This window comes from Netta rufina, assembly GCF_964035555.1.
Source record: "Netta rufina genome assembly, chromosome: 9".
NCBI lineage: Eukaryota > Metazoa > Chordata > Aves > Anseriformes > Anatidae > Netta > Netta rufina.
Window position 1 is genome coordinate 18,337,384 of NC_140132.1, and position 25,176 is coordinate 18,362,559.

Here is a 25,176-nt window from a genome sequence, read left to right on the forward strand (position 1 = left end):
TTATGCTGAATGTTTACAGGTACAGAATGGAGCCGATCTGACCCAGCTATGCTGCATTAACATTACCTTGCATGCAATGGAAGACACCACACACACTGCATTTATTTAAATAAGTTGGGTTAAAGACTACAGTCCGTAAGTGACTTTTTTATTGCTCAACCTGTTGATACGTAAGTTATGAATTGCTTCAAAACTGTTTTACAATGAACTCCTTGCAGAGAACTCCTTATTTAAGAAAGATATAATTTTTTAAGAATACATTTAATAAACTTTTGTCATTCACACTTTATTTAAATAATGGTGCTAGAAGTCTCTGGAGATTTTATTCGAGTTTGGTATACTGCCTGTGTCTTTTTATTACATGCTGCTATTCAGTCCTTTGAGCTCTCAAAGACGTAACCAAACCATTTAGTTGTTGATGAAATTGTTATCTTACCTAGGCTCTTGCTTTGTAATACTCAGCTGAATGGTTTATTGACAACAGGGGACAGTAGCTGCATGAGTAAACTCCCAAGAGTTTTGGTCCCTGAACAGACACCTGTCAGTCAAGCCCAAGTCTGGACACTTAAAAGGGGGGAGAAATTTACCTCCCTGCTGCTGGATGTTCTGCCAACAACCTACCCTCTATTTATTTCAGTTCCCAAGGTAATTTAAAAAATAAGTTGGCAAGTAAAATATTCAGATTAAGCTGTTTTTTAAACTCAATTCTATGTCTGCAGAGTATAAAATGGCAAACCTTTCTTCCATTAAAAGTTCAAAGGACAACTGGCAGGTGTCAGAACAACTCTTAAGTAAGTCAAATTAGGAAACTGTTCAAGAACCCAAGGCTGAGAGCAGACATGTATGTGAATGGTGTGTGGGGAGAGGACAAGGCCACAGTGTGGTGGCCAAGCGCACAGCTTATTTTGCTGCAGAAGAAATGGGCACGAAGCGCCTGGGGGAAGCCCATGGCTGAGCAACTCTCTGGGTAAGCTCCTTGTTGCACAGCTGGTGCCAGGTGGGAGGTGCGCTCACAACGCATGCACAGGTGGTGGGGCTGTACCAGCAGCTGGCACAGGGGTGTTGCTTCAGGGCCTCTCAGCAGCTGGGGAGCCTGAACCCAGGGGCCAATCTGCTGAGCCTGGCAGCTGTGGAGGCGCAGTCCAGCCATGGCCAGCACAGCTCCTGAAGCAGCAGCAGTGGTCACTGTGGTCACTGCTCTGTTCACCTGAGTGCGCTGAGGGCTCTGGCTGTGACCTGCATGTATGTACGCAGGTATGTAATTAAAACAATGACCCAGCTAGAAGTGAAAGGTTTATTTAATAAATATAATTTCCATAAATCATTTTTAAAACAACTTCTACTGCCCGAGCTGTACAATAAACATTGACACGCTGTCAGAGAATCAAAAAAAAAAACAAAAAAACATGAGGCAGCCACAGTGTCAGAGGTCCCAAAAATCTTTGTACTAATTATTGCTAGTTTCCAGTTGTCAATGCCCCTTATTTGTCTAAAATTAAGGATCAACATTGTTAAAAGTGTACCATCAAATGTTCCTCACAAAGCTATAATTAAATTTTTTTTTAAGAAAAAATTGATCACACTCCCATAACAGAACAGAAGTCTAGCTGGCTTGTTATTTTAAATTGTGCATAAGAACTGAAGTCTCCAATGTAACCATAACTGGAAATTTTAAAAATCTATTCTTTGCTGTAGTTAGCAAATGCCATCTTCTTTGTACCTGAAAATGATTCTCATTTTAATCCATACAGTTGAGGAAAAAGGAAAAGAGTTAGCTTTTATCTTTGAACTCATGGCAGAAATGCAGAAAGGCTAAGAATGACTGGACTTGGCTCATAAACAAACACTTCCCTTTAAATCTGCTGAGGAAAAATTAATATACACCATAGCACATTTAGGTGTATTGTAGGGCTTCTTTCAGGCAAGTCACACTTCATGGTCTAAGCTACAGTATTTTTTGTCTCTTCCCGTTTAACGTTACATAGACACCTTTTGCCCATGGCCCCTCAGATTTTTATTCTTGTCCATGCATTTACACAAAACAGAAAAAAAAAACAAAAAAAAAAACAACGACGAAAAAGTCATATCTCCAATGATGACAATTTTATATACTTACTGTAAAACAACATAACATGGCAACAACTAGAGCAAGGTGAATACTTCAGTGATGAGAATATTCCTTTTAAAGAAAGCCACAGAAGCTTGGGCAGCAGACAGGGTCTCTCTAAGTTATTTCTGGCATCTCTATGAGCAGTAGAAAAATCTGTGGAAAGCAGAAGCCTTGCAACTACTGATGCAAATGTCTGTCTAAGATGATCGATGGCAAGAGCTGATACAGCCACGCGCAGCCAATCTTTCCTCCTCCTGTTTATAAATTGAGTCATTCAAATACAGCTCAGAAACCAGACAAATCATGCCACTGGAAGCAAACAGCAGAGGCAAAGAACATACAAAACAACTGACAATAAAAGAATCACCAAAGAAAATCTGCAAAGAACAAAGTCTAAATAGGAAATAACTTAGGAGAAAAATCTAAAATTAATTTGTTTTCCTGACAAACGGTTCACTCAGCTCTAGGAATGTATTACCATTTTTAAGAAGTGTTTTGTGTAACAATGCAGCAGCAGGTGCAGTCACAATGGTGTCATAGCTATCAGTTATTCTACAGCAAGAGACTAACATAGTCTAAAAAATGGTTATGCATGATTATGCACTTTTGGACCCTGAATTTCACCAACATCACTAATATTAATAAATCTAGACATGTCAGATGAAACTTAAAAAGAATTTAACTACTGACTGAACAGCTTTGAGACATTTCTAATACTAGAAAATGATTTTTTTTTCTCCAATATAGAAGTTAGTCATTAAAAAAAAGTGTTTGGAAGTATTACTAAAGGTTCCTGGTAAGAAATTATAGTTGCCTAATATTCGTTCTAAGTTGCATAATCTTTTCTTAAATAATCTTTTGCATTAGAAAACAAATCATTATGAAAAGGTAAAGCTGAAGTTCTCAGCATTTTCTCCTTTGTGTTTTTTGGTACCCTCTTCCCCCATAGCCTTAGAAAACTTATAGAATATATATATATATATATATTTTTTTTTTCCATCTTTTCACTGCACCCTTTATAAAGCATAAGTTTGGTAACTATGTTTTATCTAAACACCACCACCTCGCTTTTCACAGAACAGGAAAAAAAATGCTGAGAATTCAAATCAGTTCTCAGGGTGGCAAATGGAGAAGGTGCTCCTTCAAAGACGCTGCATAGTAAGGTGACAAACACCACTCTTATTTACTGGACTGTCTACTGTAGGCTTTCCTGCCATATGTTACGGATTTCAGGCCAAGAGATAATTCTACAATTTCTTCTCTATGGCCAATTCTTCCTCATCCGTTAATTCTAAATCAGAGAGATTAATTCTATCATTAAACTGAGTAAGTTGCATTTTGTTTAAACTTCTTTGTGTAGACTTCTACAGTGTACGCACTGCACAACGAGTGTTTTATACATTTTAACTGTCAAAGGAATACACAGATTATTTCATCTTTCAATAAAAGCAATTTCAAATGAGCTGTGATGTACTTACAAAAACATGATCAATTCCTCCTTTCAAAACAGTTGTCAGACCAAAACCTGTGGTCTTGTACGAACCAATTCTACACTCATTAAATGAGACATTACTGATTTAGATTTACTGCAAATAAAAAAATATACCTTGGCGGACAGATGGATTCTTAAATTCTTCCTGAATTGTTTAAATGCATGTTTCTTCGGTAACCTTACAAACACTGGGAAAAGGGAAAGTAGGGGGGAAAGGGAGAAGAGGAGATGGAAGGTTTTAAAGAAACACATAATGAACGTAAATTATTTTTCAAATACAGTGCTGTGCTTCTTTTGAGCAAATATAATTAACATATTTGTATGGTAAAAGCCAAAATCTATTTATGTACAGAGCTTGAACCAATCTAAATGCTTGGAGTGGGGTTGTTTATCAAAGCCTTTGACTTTCTTTACAAAGTTAACCACAGTTTATATTTCAATACACAATACACTAACCACACATACTGATGAGGTAATGAGGCCTAAGATGGTCAGACAAACTGACTGGATGCTATGGCTGACATGGACAAACAAGTACTTCTGAGAAGTTCAACATGGTGGTTCAGACATAAAAGATACAGCTAAACAGCAGAGATCTGTTAGAATAATCTAAAACATTCTTATTTCCTGGATACCCATGGCAGCTAGAAGACTGGCTCAGAAAAATAAGTCATTAAGAGCATCATTATTTGGAAAATAATTATTAGTATATACATGAAATGTAAATAAAGCTAGAGGAGTAGATGAAATCCAAATATATATATATATTGCATATCTGCTTAAAAATTTTCTCGGGGAAGGGAGAGGCAGCAAGGAGTTTAATACATATCTGCACAGGAACCAGGTCTTGAAGTATATGCAGTTAGCAACATTGCATGTTAATGCCCATTACATGTGGTATGCAAGACTATGTTCAGTTATTTCTTATCCATCTGAACATTCAATGTAGGGATCTAGTATACAGCTAAAAGCTTCATGCACTGCACTTAGACAGTCAAAGGCATGATACAAGTATATACTATGAACACTAAAATACTTATTTAAAAGGAAAATTTCCTATTTCTTTCCTCATGTCATAACTTATTTATGGCTTCTAGTTGTGAACTGATCTTGGTCTAATACCAGCAGGATGAAAACCTATTATTTTGCATGTTCAAGTCACTACAAGTTCCAAAACAAGGTTGCAATGACAATTTACTACAAAAACATTGCCTTTAACAATGAAAACTTGAAGATCTAGTAGTATCTGCAGCCTTCAGTTTAGAATGAAGCTTCCAGTCCTTAATGCAAAGATAAAGTTCCACGAGAACTGAACTAACACAAGTTAAAGCCATGAGCTAGAACAATTAATAGCAGACCCGTTTATAGGTTAAGGAACATCCAAAACATGACACAAGGAGAACTGGACCTCACCTGCAGCTCACTGAACTTGGGAGAATTTGGGATGATAGGAACAAGAGGGATTACTCTCCTCCCTGGCCCCACTAGGACATCACATCAAGATGTTTCTGCCACAGAATTTGCTTGGGAGACAGTGCTTGAGCCAATAGCAAAAACTCATACAGACAGGGTGACAGCAGCTAATGCTGTTTTTGTCCATATTAAGCTTAACTGAAGCTTAACAGGTTTGCATAGACACTACTTACAGGTGCTATTTACAGTCTGTTCGATTTACATTTTATTCCACAAAGAATATATATATATATATTTAATCTTTTGCTGTCTGACAAGGAAGATATTTACAATATTGATGGGACCTCTTCAGTATCAGAGACTGACTCCAAACTGGATTCCCAAACAAGCATCCAGAAGCAGCAGCATTTTTACTGGCCTCTACCTGAAGCCTACCTAAGACAATGCTCTATTATATCTCTAGTGGCAGCACCTCCATTTTACCTCCCACGTTTGAGACAACTAGTAAGCTTAGCCATCTTAGCAGAATGAAGAGGCAAATGTTGCTACACAGCCCCGAACATCCAGACACACTTACACTGGTGAGAGAAGAGGGGAGGGGAAAAAAAAGTACCTGCACGATGTACCATTCAAAGTTGCATCTGTGCAATCTGTTTTTATTGGCATACTTAGGTATAAAAACATTGCCACCAATGTCTCAGATCCTTTAGATATATGAAGATAATTAAGCATTAATTGCATCTTTGAAGTACAACATGACCAAATATAAATACATGAAAAAGAAAACATGCAAAGATTCCCCAACGATAAAAGAATTACTCATTCAAAAAATTTATGCTAGTGAGACACCTGCACAATCCACAATTTCTTTCCCAATTTTCCATGTCAAATTCGTGAATTGTTATAACAAAACACAGAGCATTAGAAAAGATGACTGGCTTCTGAATTGTACTTCAAGAAAAGTGAACTGTTACACCCCTTACAATTCCAAATTACTGATCTGTAAACTAGCTGCTTTTCAGTGATGACTAACACATTGCTATTCATACACCAGCATAAATATTTGAATTGTATTTCACTCTCAAAAGTATTGAGTGCTTATACACTGTAGTAACCACCCATGGAAATAACAAGAGTGATTTGAAAACCGTTAAGACAGCATCTGTAAGAAACAGGTTCAAAATGAGTGCGTGAGTGTGTGTATGTAAAGTGAAGGGTCATCATGAAAAATGCAACTTTTTAATAAAGTTTCATTTTGCAAATTCAGTTCTATTGAATCGTTTGGATTTGGGAGAAGAAAGATTTTGTTGCTGTGTTACATCAGTGTCTCAAGTATCAAATACAAGATTCCAATCTGCTAACATGGTAACAAAAAAGATTAAATGGTCAGAGGTAAACGTATTCCTTAAAAAATTGTTTAGCAACTTGTGGATATAATTAGAAAAACTATTGGAAGCAATTACAGTCCATATGACTGTTATGCTAGGCCAAAAGACAAGCCACAGTTTGTCTTTAAGTCATGCTATAGTCCTGTCTAGGGCAGGGATGCAGCATTGAACTCACTTCAGAACCTACTATAGGTATGTGAGCACCACATGGCTTCCACAAGGCATTTACAAATGTCCCTGTTAACAAGTGGATGAGTCCATTGTGGAGAGAGTCAAGATGCTTCTGTCGTTGGCATAGAAGGGATCCGATGAACTCCATGATCTAAAGTAACAATAAAAGAAAAGTTTGGCTGACTGGGAATTTATAATCTAGAGGCAAGGCGCAAAGTCTATGAAAGCAAAGAAAAAATGTTAGGAGATCAGGCAAATGAAGCTCTTTAAAAGACTAATCTATTAGTTTTATGTAAAAAGCTGCAATTCATTTAAACGTTTGAAAGTACACTATAGTTAATAGAGCCAACTATTTAATTAAAAATTCCATGCCTTCCAGAAAGGTAAAGTTAATCTCAGCTACAGATATTTTCACTGCTTTAAACTTAAATAACCAGAAGTTTATATTTATTGGCCAGCTTTCCAACTAGTTTTAGTACTGTGCCTCACAAATGTTGCACACGTAAGTTCAGGCACTTTGAACGCTACGGTTTGATTGCCTGAAGTCATTCTAGTAAAGCCTTGTGGTAAGCACAGCTAACCACAGCATGCCAGTAGATTGCTGTTCTAACATTAAACGCCCGTGCTGTCTCAAGTTACGGGTGGGCAAAACCTTATCTGCAGCCATGAGTTTATTTCAACCCTTACTGTTAAATTTAAGTTAAATTTTAAGACATCGGGAAAAATATCTAACATGTTATGACTCTTGATTCAGAAGTGATCTTGCAACATCTCTCTCTCAAGGACGGATTACTGCTTTTGGTGAAGAAACACTTTAGAGGGGCCATTGTTTCTGGTTGAAAAATATTATAGGACTGTACATGAAAAGCTGAAAAATAAAGGGTTGGAATGCAAGAAATCCAAGTATAACAAACTTATCCTCCAAATTTTCCTCTGTCAGAAATCTGCTGTTTCTTTAGAACTGTTACATGCAGTGCCTTGACACGAGTACTACTAATGGCAGAGCCAACAACACATTAATGAGCCCTACTGTACAAGAATGTATGTGATCCAGCATTCCTAATATTTTAGTGACTGACAAACTGACAGACAGTTTAATGGAACAGACAGACAAAAATGCATTTCATCATACTACAACACACATTTTATAGTGAATGAAACTATAGAAAATACTTCTTGAATACGTTTTACAAGCAGTAAGTACTGAATTCCTATAGCCCTCTACTCCAAGCATTTGCACAACTTTGATTCATCAACGTTTCTATCAAAATTTGATACCGTATTTGATTTCATGTTCAGTTATCATATTTGACAGAGTATCAGGAGCACAAAATACAACACAATCTATCTACATCAATATTATTTAAAATTCTGCTCATCATTCCACAGCATGCTTACAATTTGCTGCTGTCTCCTGGTTGAATATGAAGCTGCTTTATACAGCATAAGTATGCAAGAGGCTGTCTAACTTGTGACTGTGTGATCTAAGACATCAGCTATTAAGTACAATGAAAGCAGCTCAAGAAAATTTACAAGCATTTTTAAATCACCAAATAGCTTTTCTAACTGTACCTTCAGGATTTCTCAACTTACACCTGCCATATGTGATCAAAGCAATTAGTACATTAAGAAATAAACAAAGACTTTCACATATTATAAGGCAAGTGTAAGGGAAGAATGTAAACAGTCTTGACTTTTAGACTAGGTTTTAAGTGATGTTGCTGTGGATGCAACTGAAGTCACTGGAGAAAAGACTGAAATAAAAAGTTTTCTTTGTAGTTCTACTGTACAGAAAATTAAGTGAAATGAGAAAGTGGTTCAAAGAAATTTCAACCAGAGGCAAAAGCAAAAGCTACGGAGCTTCAAGCCCTAGTGCGGCACCACTACAGTTTTGCATAATCAATAAACATAATACTAACTTCGGTGTTCTAACAATTCTGAAGTTACTTAGCTAGGTGTAACTTCATTTGAAAATTATGAGGTAAACAGACACAAAAGCTGAGAAAAAGCAATCTTCAAAAAATGCTTAATATTCTGTCAAATATGATTCATCTTCAATAAATATTTTTAAGTTAAAGAAAAACAAACTGCGTGAAATAAGGAAATGGTAAAAGTGTAAATACATTGCAGAAACAGAATACCTACCTTGTAAAATTACACATTACTAAAGCAAATGTTAACCAAAAAATCTGCTCTAATTAGATAACAATAAATGAAAAAAAATAGCACGAGAAATGTTTCATTTGTAAAGCACAGTTTTACACAGAGGTGGTGAAAAAACACCAAAAAAAGAAACAAAATAACAAAAAAAGCCACAAGACCTTAGAGCAAATACCACCAAGATGTTGATTTTTAGACCAATTAAATGCTCATCTTGTAGATTAAGAATTCTATTAAATTGTTTATTTTACACATCATGCCCGCCTTCTATACAGCAAGAATTTAATTAAAAATGTACTTATCATAACAGTTCATTTTTCATATGGAATGAAACATTTTGCATAATCATACCCTAGATTTGTAGAAATGCTGAGTTAATTTCATAAGCAAGCCAAATGAGAAACCAACTGAAACCACAGACATGGCGTTCAACACAAGAGTTCAAAACAGGGATGTACTACGTATCACGTCAATACCTAAAGGCAAAATCAGAACTGACAAAGCTTGTCAGTGAAAATTACCCACACAAGATTTCACACTGAACGAATGATATCATGACCTTTAACGAAAAGAGACAAAGTGTCAAATACAAAATGAGTTTCCTTGAAAATGCGTGAAGTGCAACTTTTTCAGGTTTGCCTTTTGACCAATGAAGGACCATGGTATCATTCAGGGATTGAGATTACGATGTACAAAAGACCATTTGTATTTCTACCCCCAAATATTTCCGTGTTTGTAAGACAGCCCTCTCTATTTGGAAACGGGGAGATGGCACATGAGCAGATTTAGTAAGAGCTTTTTTCCCCTCACAGTTTTGCTCACTGCAAGAAAAGTATCGCTCCTCAGAAGTATTTGATTACTGTAACGTGCTTTTATCCCACAGAGGTTTATTTTACATGTGGTTTGTGAAGGAAAAGATTTATTTAGCACATACTTTGGAATGGCACACATGATTTTGACAATAAACCTTCTAGAACTTAAAAAACGTTTAAAATTCTTAGAACCTGATGGCTCTGTTCTGTCAATTACACTGATTTTAGAAATAGATTATAAAAGTTATACTACAAAAATATTTAATCTCCATATCAATCAATGGCTGCAAGATTAAAGACTTTCCTTATAACAATAAAGTTATATTCAAGGAGGGGGTGTGAGCCTTTTCTGTATCTTCAGGAGTAATTCAAGCTCCAAGGTAAATATTTGGAGGTTGTACATCAAGAACCAAGGGGAAAAGTCTTTTGACTTTACAAACAACTCCTGATTCGTGAAGGCAAAAAATCATAAAACAGAAGAATAAAAGCAGCAGCGAGGCTTGATTATCTAAAGAGAAGAATGTACAAAAAAAATCAAGAGAAATTATGATAGATACAATGCAAGAACTTGTACTAAGCCAAACTAAACATTATAACAGAAATTTTTTGAAAACCGTTTTTCCCCCTCCCCATCCCAAAAGAAAGCACTCAAAAAGAAGAAAGAAACTTATCTTTGAGGATGAATAAAGTACAATAAAGTGTTGCATTTCCTACTTAAATAAACAAAACCTGCAGCTGGTTTGTTAGACATCTATAGCTGCAGGCTCATCAGGTTCCAGTTTATAGGAGAATCGTCTGCAGCAAAGGCTATTGAGAGAAATTCCACACCTGTTGACCCGGGTTGGACTACATCTTCCCATTAGTCGTTCCAGCATTCTTCTAACAGATGTGCATGCTGTTTCCCCATCTGAGAAGCAGCACATGGAGTCCAAGCAGTTGATACCTGAACTTGCCTCAGTAAGCTGGAAGGATGAAACATAAAAAAGAAAAATAAAATAAAATTAGTATTTGTAAATTCTAGCAATAAAGATGTTATCAGAAATCACTTAGGAAAGGCAGGTTTTCTTGAAGTTAATGTGTTGAATATTTTTCAATCTTACTGAAGAACTACAATGCTGTTCACCATTTCCCTTCCCAAGGCCTATAAACACTATTATTTGATGTTCCCAAGGTTTAAAACACAGCCTCGCTGAGCATATGGAAACTGTATAACACCATTTGTGCTTAATGATAAAAATAAACTGGTTACCAATTTTCTGCATTACAGCTAAATGAATTTCTGGAGCAGAGCATCATGCAGTTTAAACTGTCCAGCCTTGATTAAACTCAGTAGAGGTACAACAATTTATATAATCTGCAGGTGTATTTTTTAAGCAAAATCTATTTAGAGAAAGCTTCAAATCAAGGCTACGAAATAACAGTGCAGCAATGTGATTGTAAGTATTAATTATTCTTTAAGAAGCATAGAATGCAACTTCCGATAATAATTTAGATCCTATCACAACCACAGGTACACACATCCTTGCCTTTGCAAGGAACAAAAGCAAATCCCTAATTTTGTGAAAATCTCTAGATACGAATCAGACGGATGCTAAAAAGGTTTAGTCAAGCTTATGTCAGTACGAAGAGCAATTCAGCATTAGCATAACAAACTTCCTATTGTTCATTCTTAGCATAATGAGAAAAGGACCCAAACAAAATGAAAGTTACATGGAGATGTACGGGTTAAAGGTAAATTACATCTATTGCTGTACTCCCCTATTATTTTTGAACACTAGTCAACTGCAACACAAGTGAAATCCAACTGAAACTTAGCACTATTGGATAGAGAATATCCAAATCTGATTTTAGCATTCTTTCCAAAAGGAAAAGCGGAGTGTGGGGATTCTTTCTGATTTTACTTAAAAAGTCTACATGAGAGCATCCTGTCAAACAACTGCCAAACATACAGGCTGATTTTAAGCACCCATTATTCTTAACTCACTCTCAGACACCTGTGAATGAGGAAACCCATGAGAAGTCAGCTTAACCTATGGCAGGGCACAGCTCAGTTTTAAGAACGTTCCCCGACTTTTCACCACGTGACTGAAAGTAAATGACTGTTGTCTGAAAGACTTTGGTTTCCAAACCCAATTTCTTTCATGCCACCCATTCTCACCCGGTACTAACACCTCAGTTTCTCAGAGAAAAGTTTCTCTGAGCAGACACATTGATTATGAGCAGACACATTCCTTCCTAATCCCCTAAAACCCAGGCAACTTGGACAGATTACAGCTTCCTAACAGAACAACTCCTTTTCTAGAATGAACAAGCAGCCAAAAGAAACAGGAGACTTTTGGAAATCCAAGAAATCCAAGTACAGTGCACAACTGTGCTGTCACAGAAGATACCATGACGAGGAACAGCATAATTTACAGAGTTGCACTGAAAGCAAGTACAACCTTCACGGCAATTTCTTATTGTGCTGACAGAGTATTAGACAAGAAATTACACAGAGCAGAAGCAATTCCTAGCAGGAGGTCAGAAAGCAAGCTCCCTGCCACACATACAGTGATCTTCACTGTTGTGTTAACAGCAAGACAAACTCTGAACATTCCTCCACTTAAGATTTCAAAAGTCCTGACACAGAGCAGTCCTTGACGTTATTAAAAGACTGGCATAAAGAAGAACCAGGAGTCATGCAAACTAGCTCTCAAGGAGGGAACCTTCAGTTCTGGATTTGGAGGCTTGGTCACTCCTCTGCAGTAGAATCTCCTTCGTTCCTCTCAAGTTAGAGGCTAACAAAAAGCTGGGCTCATACATGAACCATTATTTATGGAGAAGTTAATATTATCCTTTTAAAAAAACAATAGATCTGACCTTACGTAAGCTTGCACAAAACATTTATGTTCTATCAAATTCACATCTAAGTGTAAAGTAATACTGGACATGCATTAAGGACACAACATAAACTCCGTTTTATGTGTACATATGTTGGGTATCACTGCCTGGAGAACGTGGGTTTTAATATCTATGCCCACTGTATGGAAGGAAGATATTTATATTATGCTAAAGAGCTCTTCCCACTTTTCTCTCTGTGGCAGAGAGTTACAATCATAGGTCTATAGTAAAGTAAAATATGGAGATGATTATGCTCTGCTGCCTTACCATGCCAAAGACCTGAAACATACCCTCAAGAGATAAAAGGGAGGTGAGCCAATGCTTACAAAATCAATACACACAGAGAAATATCCGATATTATTCACATTTGGGCTGCAAACAGTCTTTTCAGAAGGTAAGATCTGGGATCACCATAACAGAACAGGTATTATAACAGATCATTTAATGTAATAAATGAAAAACACAGTTGAAATGCTGAATTAAAGAGTGATTTGGTTTGATAAAGAAAATCAGACCCACATACTGTGATACCCACATTTCTGGTATCTACGAGAAAACTTGCATCTTGGAGATGGCTTCATGACTGTCTATGAAATGATATTTATAAATATATATACACACACAGTAGGGTAGAGTGGGAGTACTACCTAGTGAACGTAAGAACTGTCCTGTAGGCTAGATGGATCTAGCAGTTGCCTATTGTCCTCCCCTCTGTGCTTGCTTTCAGCAAAGTCACATGCTGAGCTGACTGAACCCTTATCTTCTTCCATCTAGAAGGACAGAAAAGCAACAGATCTTATAAAGCACCACGCTTGCATTGCTTTAAAACAGTTACCACATGAACTTTCATTTTACAGATTTGTTCTTGAGAGAACAGGGCACATTTACATGGAAGAGGCAATTTTTTCAAGTTAATTGGTAAAACACATGGTTTATCAGCGCACAAGTATTAGAAAAGTTTGGTCTTTTTGTGCACCACAGACTGCAGAAGGGGAAACTAAGTCTGACATTTATTTCAAATTTTCAGATTGAGGTTTAGTTGTCCTTTTCCAACAGGAAGGATCATTTCAATTTGTTCATCTTACTACAAGGTGTTCAATATGTGACACAACAGACATTTCAACCAAACATGTAATCACACTGAAATACACAGTTGGGACTTCGCTGAACAGTAAATGTATTTAACCATGCACATCAAGGTACAAATATTGCAGGGTATTTTCCTGAGCCCAGGTGCTAACTACCAACGTGTCTGATGCCGTATGGACATTTAAGAAGGTATATGATACAGGTATTGCTAATCTACAATTAAGTTGCAACTTAACTCCCTTTTCTAAAGCTCACTTCTGTTTTTTAATCCATAACATGCTGCGTAACAAAATGACAATTAGAAAGCTTTAGAATTTTAAAAGAATATAAGAGTACTGACATCTAGCAACTTCATTGGAACTTATAATTTCAACTTTTTTTTTTCTACTCTTCATTTCTTCACATCAAGTAAACCTACAAATGCCATTTTTTTCAATTATTTCAAAATAATTAGTAAAAAGTATTTTCCAGTAAGTACACATGTACACTTTTGTCACTGAAAATCAATATGAAAAATCTACTCTCTCATTGATTCCCTCTTCCTATCATAGGTTCTGTGGATTAGCTCACAGACAAGCAACACACTATGCTAACACAATATACAAACCTGTAAAGGAAGACAAAGTTTGTTCAAAGTTTAGCAAATTATAGTGTTCTGATATATTTCACTACTGTACACTCGTACAGTTTTTTTTGGAAGTTATGTGGTTTCTGTAAGGAATGTGTAAAAGGAACAGAAAACTCCCTGCTCTGACTTCTACACAGCTGGTCTAGATCACATATGATAGCTATTAGGAGAGGAATCCTATGTAACAGCAACTAGAGGAAAAAATACAGACAAGTAATGAAGGCCATAAAGACAGGGCCAGAAGTTATGGAGACAAGTAAAGAAAGCAGATCTCTACAGAGATGAAAGGAAAACAAGCCAACAACAGATTCATGGGAGGGCAGATGAAGAAAGAACAGGGTCTCATGCTAAGGTAAATGCTCCAGTTTAAGAGTCCTACATATGTTATGCACTGACAACCTTCCCTGTAAATAAAAATCCTGTCTGTGTTTTTTGTTTCCCTGACACTGTGCACAACTGTAATACACTGTCAAAATGTAAAAGCCTCTATAAACAGTTAATCTCTGATTAGAATTAGAACATGTATCTGAACAACACGTCTTGCATGCAGATTAAGATTTCTGACAGTTCTTACGAAGCAGAGACATCAAACATTTAACACAAACCTCACACGCAAAACTTTGTTTACAAAGAAAAAACAGAAATGAGATACAAGGGAGCCCAGTTAATAGCCCAAGATAGAATTTGACATGTTCCACTAACTAGAGACAGCTATAGAAGAAAGAAAAAGGAATTTTTTCAAGTATTCAGTCATCCGTCTCCAGGTAAGCATAAAGCCTGCACCTGACCTGTGCTGTCGTATTTCCTTTTCATCCCAAGCTACAAAATGACATTATAGTTCAGAGGTAAGAGTTTAAGAGGCATACACAAGAGTGCATTTCTGCCTTACAGAAATCACAGGGATGTTTAGAAGACCCCAAGCTCTTAATTCTGTGTACACCACAAATGTTTTATAAACTTGAACTTTTTTGGACACTGAAGTCTAACCACGCAAAATTTGATTACAACATCCCATATATTTTAATTTGCATTCATAAAAGGTGTTAATGTTCTGTTGATATACCATTGCTTTGGTATATCAACAGAACACTAAGCACATTCTCAGAACATGGCATACGTCAGTTAAACCTGGCACTATATTGCTTTTGCTTTTCATCTGAAGACTAACGAAGAACTAGAGAAAGCCAAGTCCTAAGTTTACTAAAATTGAAGAGGTAGCTGTACTGCAGTTTTTGCCTCTGCTTTAAAGCTAGTAAGTGCTAAATTTAAAGAAAATAAAATAAAAAAAAAAAAACAAAACAAAAAACAATGCCTCTCTGGGGTGTTTGGCAATCTAAATTGCAGAATTCCTGACGTGTTTTCACAGTGTGACAAATAATGGCTAAAACCTGTTAATAAGCCATCTGAGCAGAACAGCCACTTCAGATGTCTCCCTGCAAATATACTGTCCACTCTCAGAGCAAACAGAAAGCTTTTTCTTTTTGATTTTAATAGGGCTTTTATTGTTTCAATTAACTGATTTAAAAATACTCTAACCACTTCCAATGACAACTTCATCTCTTCTACTTTCCCTTATTAAAAAAATGTAAATTAGTGTCTCAAACCCCCCAAACATGGGTTGCTTGGTTCTCCTAGCATCCATTCTCATGCTTTTAGGCAACAGTTACCTACAAATTATGTAAAAGAAATCAGTTCTCTGCATTATTTCTTACCATATAATATAGATGTAGATAAGGGTAGGATAATACATCAAACAGATTAAGACATTATTGATGCATAAGAATGTTTTAGTCTTACAAGTGAGAATCATTATTTGATAGCGTTTCACGTACTGAACTCTGCTACACATGTACACTTATCTTTTCTTGTATAATTTTCTAGAACTTTGTATAAAATGTATTTGAGAACATGTACCTGTAACAGTCAAAATAAACAACACTCACTTCATATATGCACAGAACAAACACAGAAAGCCTTAGCTGCACAAGTGTACATATGCACCCAAATTTAAAACATTTTCTGCACTTTCAACACAAGTGAAAGCAAATTAAAACGGGCAAACAACTCGCAATAAACTGCTGCTTGAAATATATGGACCTTCCTGTCACGGCCTGATGAAGCTGAAATTATCCAACATGCAAAAAGCACTATTAATTTTGATCATGAAGAAATTAAAGCATTTTAACCATGCTAGAAACTATAATTATTTAAAAATGGATGCAAGAAGAGCTAGGTCTATTCCAAAAGTAGAGCATCATGCTAGGGATATTTTTTCCTAAAAACAAAGCACGTCCAACATGCTACTTAGGAGAAGCATTTGGCTCAAAAACATAGAGCGAAGCCAAGAAATATACCAAACTTAATGTATCTGCACTATATTGCCCTCTCAACCCGCTAATATTCATGCCTCTTCCCATCTCTCTCAGCACTGGTTAGTTCACCTTCAGCATGCATAAGAGTTGATGAGGAACTGTCCCTCCTACTCTACCTAATTTTGCTCAGCTGATTCCTTGCCCTGGACAATGGCTGCAGTGCGATGAACTCGTCACTTAAAGCAACTCTGTTGGAGTACATCTACAGTTGGACAGAGAAGGGATGGAACATACATGTCAGTCAGTAGCAGCAGTAATTTTCTAAGAGAAAGACACAGGACAAGACATTGTTATAAAAGTGGTATGCACATTATATACAGAAACACAAGCCTGGTACCTTTAAGACAGTTCCTGGATCATCACGGCCAGTTGTTGTTTGGGAGGACCATACCTGAGTGCACCTCGGCTTTCACACTAAAGACAAAGGCCTTTACGCTTACATGTCTATACTTTACCTCACATCCTTACTCTGTATTACCTTGTTTCCTCAACAGTGCTGTGATTTACCACAAGATTTATATTTTGATTCAGATTTCCCTTACTGTCCAAGTCTTCCTACTTGCCATAGTTGGGAAAGAACAGAACTATAGTCAGAAATTACCCAGAACGGGGTAAAAGACCAAAGGCAGAAGACCAAAGTCAAACATATGATGTATTCTCTTCAAGGTCGGCAAAAAAACTAGGAACACAGGAGAAAAACAAACCAAAACACAACCTAAACCAAAACAAACAACAACAAAAAAAAAGACACTGGTACCCTAAAAGGGAAAGGTAGATCTAACCAAGCTAATCCTGTGATAGAAGTCAACTCATGCTAGCCCATGGAAGACACAGATTTTTATTTTCCTTAAAGTCATTGTAGAACATAGAAAAATTACATTTAAAGTTTAACACCTTCTAAAGTGGTTCTCCCTTATACTGGTTAAATTTAATCGCTTTCTTGGAAGTAATTTATCTAAGTGTAACATTTAACCATGACTGTTGATACTATGACCTTACACCAATTAAAGGATTTAAAATTAAGTTGCTTACATACTCAATAGAGTAATGTAGACACCTATAGATTGGGTTAATTCAAAGCGCTACAGTGTGTAATTCACACAAATAGTGTGCTCTAAGTTTCTGGAAGAGCAAAATAATTGGAACAAGCATTTTCAGTCAAGAAAGCCATGTTAGTTTTACTCACAACTTTCAGGGGAATATTTTACAATCTAAATAATGGAGGGAAGAAGTAATTTAAATAGCTATGAATTTAAACATCAGTAACTAAATATTAGTTCATGTAACAATTTGTCTTGCTCTAATAAAAACTTAGGAACTGTAAACTAAACTTTTCTTCCCTCAACATGCAAATGCACCACTTTAGTCATACAATTAAAAATGAAAAATTAAAAATAATTCAGTTGCACAGAGGGTGCTTTAGGACACAAGTGTTCTCCAAACTCACTCTATTGGAAAGCTTGAGTCATTTCCTCTGCTTTGAAACTGAAAGAAAAATATTCACCTCAAATTTAAAATACATCTAATGAGGTATAATAATGAAAGAAGCATCCTGTTACTTCCTGAAAGTAAGCGTGGAAAATAAGTTGGTCACCTTGAATATATTCACTTACGTCTACTTCTTCACTTGAAGAATAACCTATGAAATTCTGTAGGGCCAATTGTCACATTAAAATGGGGAAAATCTCAACAAAATAAACCTCATAAAAGCCACAAACAGGTGACTTCTTTTTGGAAATATATTTTTAACTGTGATTTTGCTATCAGACATGCAGAGAAACCACCAGCTGGCTGCTGAAGAATTTTTGGTCAAATCACATTTTAAATACTTAAACTTTGCAGTGTCAGGAGCTAGTTTTCAGAAAAAGGCAGTGCTTTAGTAAACACAGACCTTGGCGTTGAAATGGCTGTCAAATGGCACTGCAGAATGAGGAAAAGGAAAACCAAGCTGTGCACAAAACAAAATTATCATGGCCATGAATTAAGCTATAGCCACAAGAAATGTGTTAAATGCCCATCAAGATGGTTTCTTAAAGGTAAGAAGCCTGATTGTGTCCTTGATACAAACGACTGTAATTGAAACAAACTTAACCCGATTTTTTTTTTTGAATCAATTAAGAAAATAAGACAATGAAATAAGGATTATATGGCAAAGGCTACAGGAAAAATGTAGGGCTTTTGGTATTTTAATGCAAGTGCTTTTTTTTTTTTTTTAGGGACACGAGAAACCTCAGCAACCATACTGATACACTGCCAAACAGAAATAGTTGATGTAAAGAAATGAAATGGAAGTGTTCAATAAATATTGTTTTAAGTTTTTAAGGGAAAAAAAAAAAAAAAAAAAGAATCTAAGTAAGTAAAGAAGAAGTTCTCTAAAATCAAACATGCAATCAGGATTCTTAGCAGGTCTATCTGAGCAGTTTTCTGTAAGCTAGTGGTTTTTTTAAGAACAACCACTCGGATTAAAGCTTGGATTTCAGCTATTAAATTCCAGGAGTGGAAAATGCAGCTAGTATTCCAATTCTGAAAAGGGATTAATAGATATTTTGGCTAGCTACAGGTTTGTCAGCAGAACATCTCACATGGATGTTTTTAAACACAAATTAGAAGGGTAATATAATTCAAGTGAATAAAAAGGCACATACATCAAAGTAATTTAAAGATTAAATACTAAAGTTAACAACACTGATGTAATGTGGTTAAGAGTTCTGTGTACATAGCTCAATAAAATTTGGATTAAGCATCTAGGACACCACAAAAATCAATATGGCACACATTAAACAGACTAAAAACTGCCAACAGTTTTCAGAAGAGAACTGTATATGGGCTAACTTCATCAACTGGCTGCTTTTCTATTTACTGTCTTTTTTTACTGCTATCTGACCTCTTGGCAATGACCTGGAAGAAAACCAGCTCTTGCAGATAAGAAAGATGCAGAAGATAACAGGTTATTGACCTATATTATTTAGTGAACTGAATACAGCTGAGGAACTTGTAATTTCCATACTTGGCACTGATGTAAGCAATGCTGGAATATTGTGTCTTGTGGTGATAGACAAAATTTAAGGAGTGGTACAGATTACAGAAGTATAGATTACAAACTTTTTTTTTTTTTTTCTCTCCTTCAGAAGTTCAAGTTCAATCTCTGTCAGATCAAATTAATTTGATCAGAAACCTAACTGTGAATAAAAAAGTCATTAACAGAAGAACTTACAGTTTATCAGAAAGGGTATACAAAGATAAGTGCTGAAAAATAAAACCAGAGAGGGTGACTGAGAATTGTGGGTCAAGACTTCTCTGTACTGCCACTAAAAAGTAAAAACACTCAAATACAGAGGACACGTTTAACTAAAAGAGAGCTTAATTTCAACAAGAATGATTTCAAGGAGATTTTGTGGCCTGCTTCAGGCAAGAGAAAGATTCTATTATCAGTGTCTCTTTAGACCCCATCTATGAATTTAGGAAAATACCACATGGGTAATTATCTTTAATTATATAATCAGCAATTATTTACATGGCATATGTATAACACAAACAAGATTTAAGAAATACTAATTAAAACAAGTCCTACTAAAGTATTATTTAAAATTGTTTTCATCAACATTTTAAGAACTATTCAGTATTAATTACAGTTGAAGAAAACTTCTAATACCTAGACAAACAAATTCAGTTACCATTTTAAAGCAGGTATATATGATCCTCTTATGCAGTTGCAAACTGAGATGCAAAAGATCGAATGACCCCTCTATAAGTAAGTCTACTATTGTTAATATATTGATTACTTAAGCATAGATGTCATTGCCTTGTAAAATGGTGTTCTCATTTTGGTAATGCTCAATTAAAATTTATCTTTTGAAATGAGAACACTCATTTATACATTAAACATGACAGCAGTATAAGAGGACAACAAAATAACACAGGAAAGTAATTAGTTTACAAGACAGATTTTAACAAATGCATTCTTTCACATATTGATCAAGCTGGATATAAAAGCATAACATTACCTGAGCTTTTTCAGTACTCGTTGGTTGTAGATGTCGGTACAGAACTTTCTTCACAACATCAAGAAACAAACAAGCAACTACTATGAGGATTATGGCAAACCAAGCAGAACCACTTGACAACAGTTGAACAAATACAAAGTACATATCCTGGGTATGTAAAAATGGCCTGAGAAGTTAAAAGAAGTGGTAATTATTATAAGGAACTTCTAGAAACAACAGTACAGTACAGGCAAGCTCAAGTGTATCCTAAAATATGTCAAGCAACAAGTCTCTTAGGATACAGAGGTACAACCGTTTGCTGTCCAAGAACATTAGCAATCTCCTGGACCTGGCCTACAAAGAAACACCGAGGACAGAGGGTACCCAACTTCAGAGGAAAATGATCTGTTTTAAACTATGTTGCAGAAAATCACTCAATGTCCTATAGCTCCAAGCCCCCCAAACACAAGCGAAAATGTATCACTTTACTGATTTACCAGCATCATCATTTCTATTGCATTTGCCTTCTACACAAAACCTTCTGGGAACCCTATGTACTTTTCTAAAGGCATTTCTATTTTTTAGTCTCAGACTGTCAGAGACAAGTAATCCCTGTCCTTGAGCACATCACAGTTTAGCAACATGGCTCCCATTTCTAAAAGAATCGCAAAACGTAAATGGCCTCAGTAAGCTTAGAACTACATTTTTTCAACACCTGCCACAAAATTCAGAGCAACATGGTAAAACGTAATACCTGTGTTCTTTCATGATTTCATTTATCACATGTCCTATAGAAAGGAAGAAAAAATAACTCACCAGATAATTCCCCCATAAAATAAGGAGAATATGAAATAAAATACAATGGATCCCCAAGTAACAAAATGGTTTATCCATGTCCAGAAGTGAGTTTCTAGTGCCATCTGAAACAAAGATAACTTCAATAAATTTCATTTTTCTCCTCACACTTCACAGAAAATGACAAATACTGGTCTGAAGTCATTTGATCATGCTTGTGAACTGCACTTGTGCTAAAACTAAATATTATTGTAACATGCAAAAGCACCTTTGAAACCAAAATAATAACCTCTTCTCTGGAATTCTTAAGAATCAGTTACTTCCATATAACTTTTAAAGCTATTTTAAATTATTGTTCAATTACATAGTTGCCTATGTATCAAAACGGAGATTATGGTAACATACCTTCATCGTAACAGTTATAACCATAACGGTGAAGACCAAAGTACCAAATGTCCAGTTTCCAAACATCTAAGAAAGTGGCAAGGCAAAAATAAATTAGTATTAGTAATAAAAATGATCGGCCAAAGCATTCATGGAAAGTTAGAATTTTCTCAAGTCTGCTATACTAATAAAACAAATCTGTGGACAAAGCTTGTATCATGAAAAAGAAGGACACAAAACAAACTACTAGAAAAAATAGAGCTTATGATAGGAGCAAAATTAACATTCTACAAGTCATCTTCCTTCCTGGTTCAAAACAAGTCACCATAAAGGCTATGTGAATGAAGAAAGCTCAAAATAATTACATGAAATGACAGGAAAATGAAGATACAAATTGATTGATTAAATGTAAGCATCTGAACAAAAATATCAGGTAGAAGGTATTCACTTTAACATAACTGCAAAACACTTACAGTTTTAACATTTTCAGACAGTTTTCAACATGCAGCATCACCTGTAAGTTCACATTTTTCCCAAGCACAATTTTACAATTCAAAAATAATGGTGCCATTATAGTTTTCAAGGAAAATGATAAGGAAAAGACACTTTGTTTCAAGGCTAGTGAACACAAAATGAAGTTTCAATTCTAAAATGCTGTATCAGTCACTTTTGTATTCTCTTGCCCACATAAGTTAGACTATCAAAACTCTGAACAAGTTCTACAACAACGAAATCTCAGCTCTGACACCAAGCGGGGATGTGAGTTTGTATTCTCTCTACCCACATGCTACTCAGACACACGCCACTCTATACACGTCCAACTACTCTGCTGTTGCAAGCAGTCCCAATACCGAAACGAAAGACTGCTTTTTCATTTATTTATTTTTCAATCAATACCATACTAAAAATGAACAAACCCTCACCTCATTATTTACCAGTAACAAACTAAGCAAGCACGGACAAAGGGACTACATGCAGACAGGCAAAGTCATCCTAGATTGGACTGGTTAGTACAGCACAGGGGCATGAAAAGGGTTTTGCACAGTTGTAGTCCTTGTTACAGAGCTCTGACAAAAAATAAAAATAAAAAAAAATCCCAACCACCTTATCAGAGATCTCACAACTGCTTTTCTCATCTTTATACATGGGTGAAAAGTTAAGGCAGCTGTAAGTCTGGATTTACGGACAATTTTACAAATCTTTGTTGAAATGCATCTTGTGAAGCCTATTTTGGTGTAAAAGGTAAATATGAAGCATTTAACAGCATGCTTGCTATTAATTGCTGCAATAATAATCTTGAAATAAAATTAGTCTACTGCTTCAGAGTGACCTGTGAAAGAAAGTGTCTTTGTTAACACTGTTCTAAAACGGTCACGGAGTTAGAATGAAAACATGAACAGATTCTTGCCACCATTTTATTTTTGAACACATTTACACTGTGGATGCTGCATCCTTTAATCCTGTGAAGTAACAGATACAATACTTTGTATCTCCTCCTCTTCTACGCTCTTACCATTTGCCTGTTAGGTTTCAATAGCTGACGACATGCACAGCATGAAAAAGGGGGGAGAAAAAAGAACTAAAAGATCAAGTTGTTGCGCAATGTGTTGATGTAAGCCTAACAAACCACCATCATTAAAAAATTATGTACTGTTCTCTTCTGCTTTGCTCCAAACTTGGAACTCAGAATGAAAAAATAAGGCTAATTGCTGGCTCATTGCCTTAGGATAGGATATATCACTGTATTGTATCACACATTTGTGTAAAGTGATCATTTCTTGAGGACTATTACAAGAAAGCACTTCAACAGTATACAAGTTTCTCTTGCCCTTAACTCGTGGCTTTTTCAGGCACATACTACTTGCAACTTATTTTAGGCCATAACTAATTCTACCTGTTCAAATAAGCATCTTTTAGCAAGCCCACAGAAAGTAGAGTATCTTGAAATACATACTAAAGACTTTTTTTTAGGTCACATCACAGAAAATGTGAAAAGCCAGAGTGCATGTGAAAGCTGTACTTCAAAGATTCTCATTCAGTTGAGAGATTAGTTTGTACAAGAAACAATAAGAGAACCTTCTCCATAAAGACTGCACTAACACTTAGTTTAGCTTTACAGAATATAATCAGTTCCCTAAACTAAACAATTGTTATTATATACGATGTTAAAAAGCATCTTTCTGCTTTGTAGATGTTCACTAAGCAGTTTTGAAGTAAGGTGCCTTGACAACTAAGACAGATGCTCAGAAACGCACTGACTCATAGCACAGAAGTACTTCATTAGATAAATACTGAAGGTCCTTTACCAACTCACAAGTATTTCAAAGTCACACAGCTTGTAATAAATGACAGCAGAGGACATCCACACCTCAGTTATGAAAGACGTTTTAGTCTGAAGCACAACCACATTAAGGTTCTTCAATAGCATCTCATGATGAAATAGGTACTCCAGACAGCTGTTTCATTCCCCCTTTTATTGCTCTTTTCTCTGCAAGGATGTTAACGACCAGTTCACATGCTCTCTGATTTTAGTCACTCAGTTCAATTTTTGACCATTGCCTCCTCACCATTACATGGAAACCCTTTTCCATGCTAAGCTTCCTAAGGGAATGGGCACAAGCTATCATCAGCAGACCAGTGTGAATACAACATAAAGCTATTTTTAGACCAAGTGCCGTAACTTGCAACACTACCAAAGGCTACATGAAAATCAGCACACACCTCATGTCAGTAGTAAGAACAGCATAAGGCGTGATGCAAATGACTTTTGTATCACTACCCATAACAGTTTTATGAGTAACCAAGATTCAGGTTGTTCTAAACTGGTCTGACGAGAAAGCAGAATTGTAAAGGCTTTCCAACCTTAATTAATCTAATGGTTTCATCTGAAGTGTTTGTTTTTTTTTTTAACATGACTTTTCCTCTCAACTTTGACATCATTAAAACACAAGAGTTCAAATCAGTATTTGATGATTTCATTAAATTAGTTATTGTCTTCAAAATATTGAGAGCACACACGATGAATGGTAAAGCATCTTTGGTATTTATACAGTTAATAAAATCAAAAACATCTTAGATTTTTTCTGACAATTTTGAATTAAAAAAAAATATATGTATTACAAAATATCACCAAAAAATACAATCAGAGAACAATCCTCATGACATTTTACCTGGCCATTTCCCAGCAGCGAAGTGTCTTCTCCCATTAGAAGATACGAGCCATAAAAGAAAATAAATGCATGAAAGAAGCCCAAGATCGTCCAGTAAAGAAATGGTTTATAGCCTAGATGAGCATTTTTACTGATGTCTCTGCAGAAATAAAGATTTCGGATTTCAGATTGTCTTTTTATAACCCATCAGCTATTCATACTACATAACTGCTACTGCTTTGAATAAATGTATCTCTCAACTGCACCAAGATATGCTTAATGAATGTCAACATACGAAAGAAAAATTATGTAAATTATGAGCAAAAAGAACTCAGAGATGACTCTGCTTA

At 35.8% G+C, this 25,176-nt stretch overlaps 1 protein-coding gene across 6 annotated transcripts in view; it reads right to left on the minus strand.

Moving 5' to 3' along the window:
* Positions 1-1,331: 1,331 nt before the first annotated feature.
* Positions 1,332-25,176, minus strand: part of ATP11B (ATPase phospholipid transporting 11B (putative)) — a 61,285-nt gene continuing 37,440 nt past the window's right edge. The window contains exons 25-31 of one of the 6 annotated variants that reach the window (XM_084291676.1): positions 24,848-24,986; positions 21,699-21,764; positions 21,315-21,418; positions 20,520-20,685; positions 16,632-16,717; positions 10,375-10,508; positions 1,332-6,725 (exon numbers count right to left, since the gene is read on the minus strand). In XM_084291676.1, the coding sequence (XP_084147802.1) occupies positions 10,406-10,508; positions 16,632-16,717; positions 20,520-20,685; positions 21,315-21,418; positions 21,699-21,764; positions 24,848-24,986 (664 nt within the window). In that variant the 3' untranslated portion in view covers positions 1,332-6,725; positions 10,375-10,405. Of the gene's footprint in view, positions 10,509-16,631; positions 16,718-20,519; positions 20,686-21,314; positions 21,419-21,698; positions 21,765-24,847; positions 24,987-25,176 lie in introns of all 6 variants that reach the window. The other 5 variants (XM_084291677.1, XM_084291674.1, XM_084291678.1 and 2 more) reach the window with 5 other exon arrangements.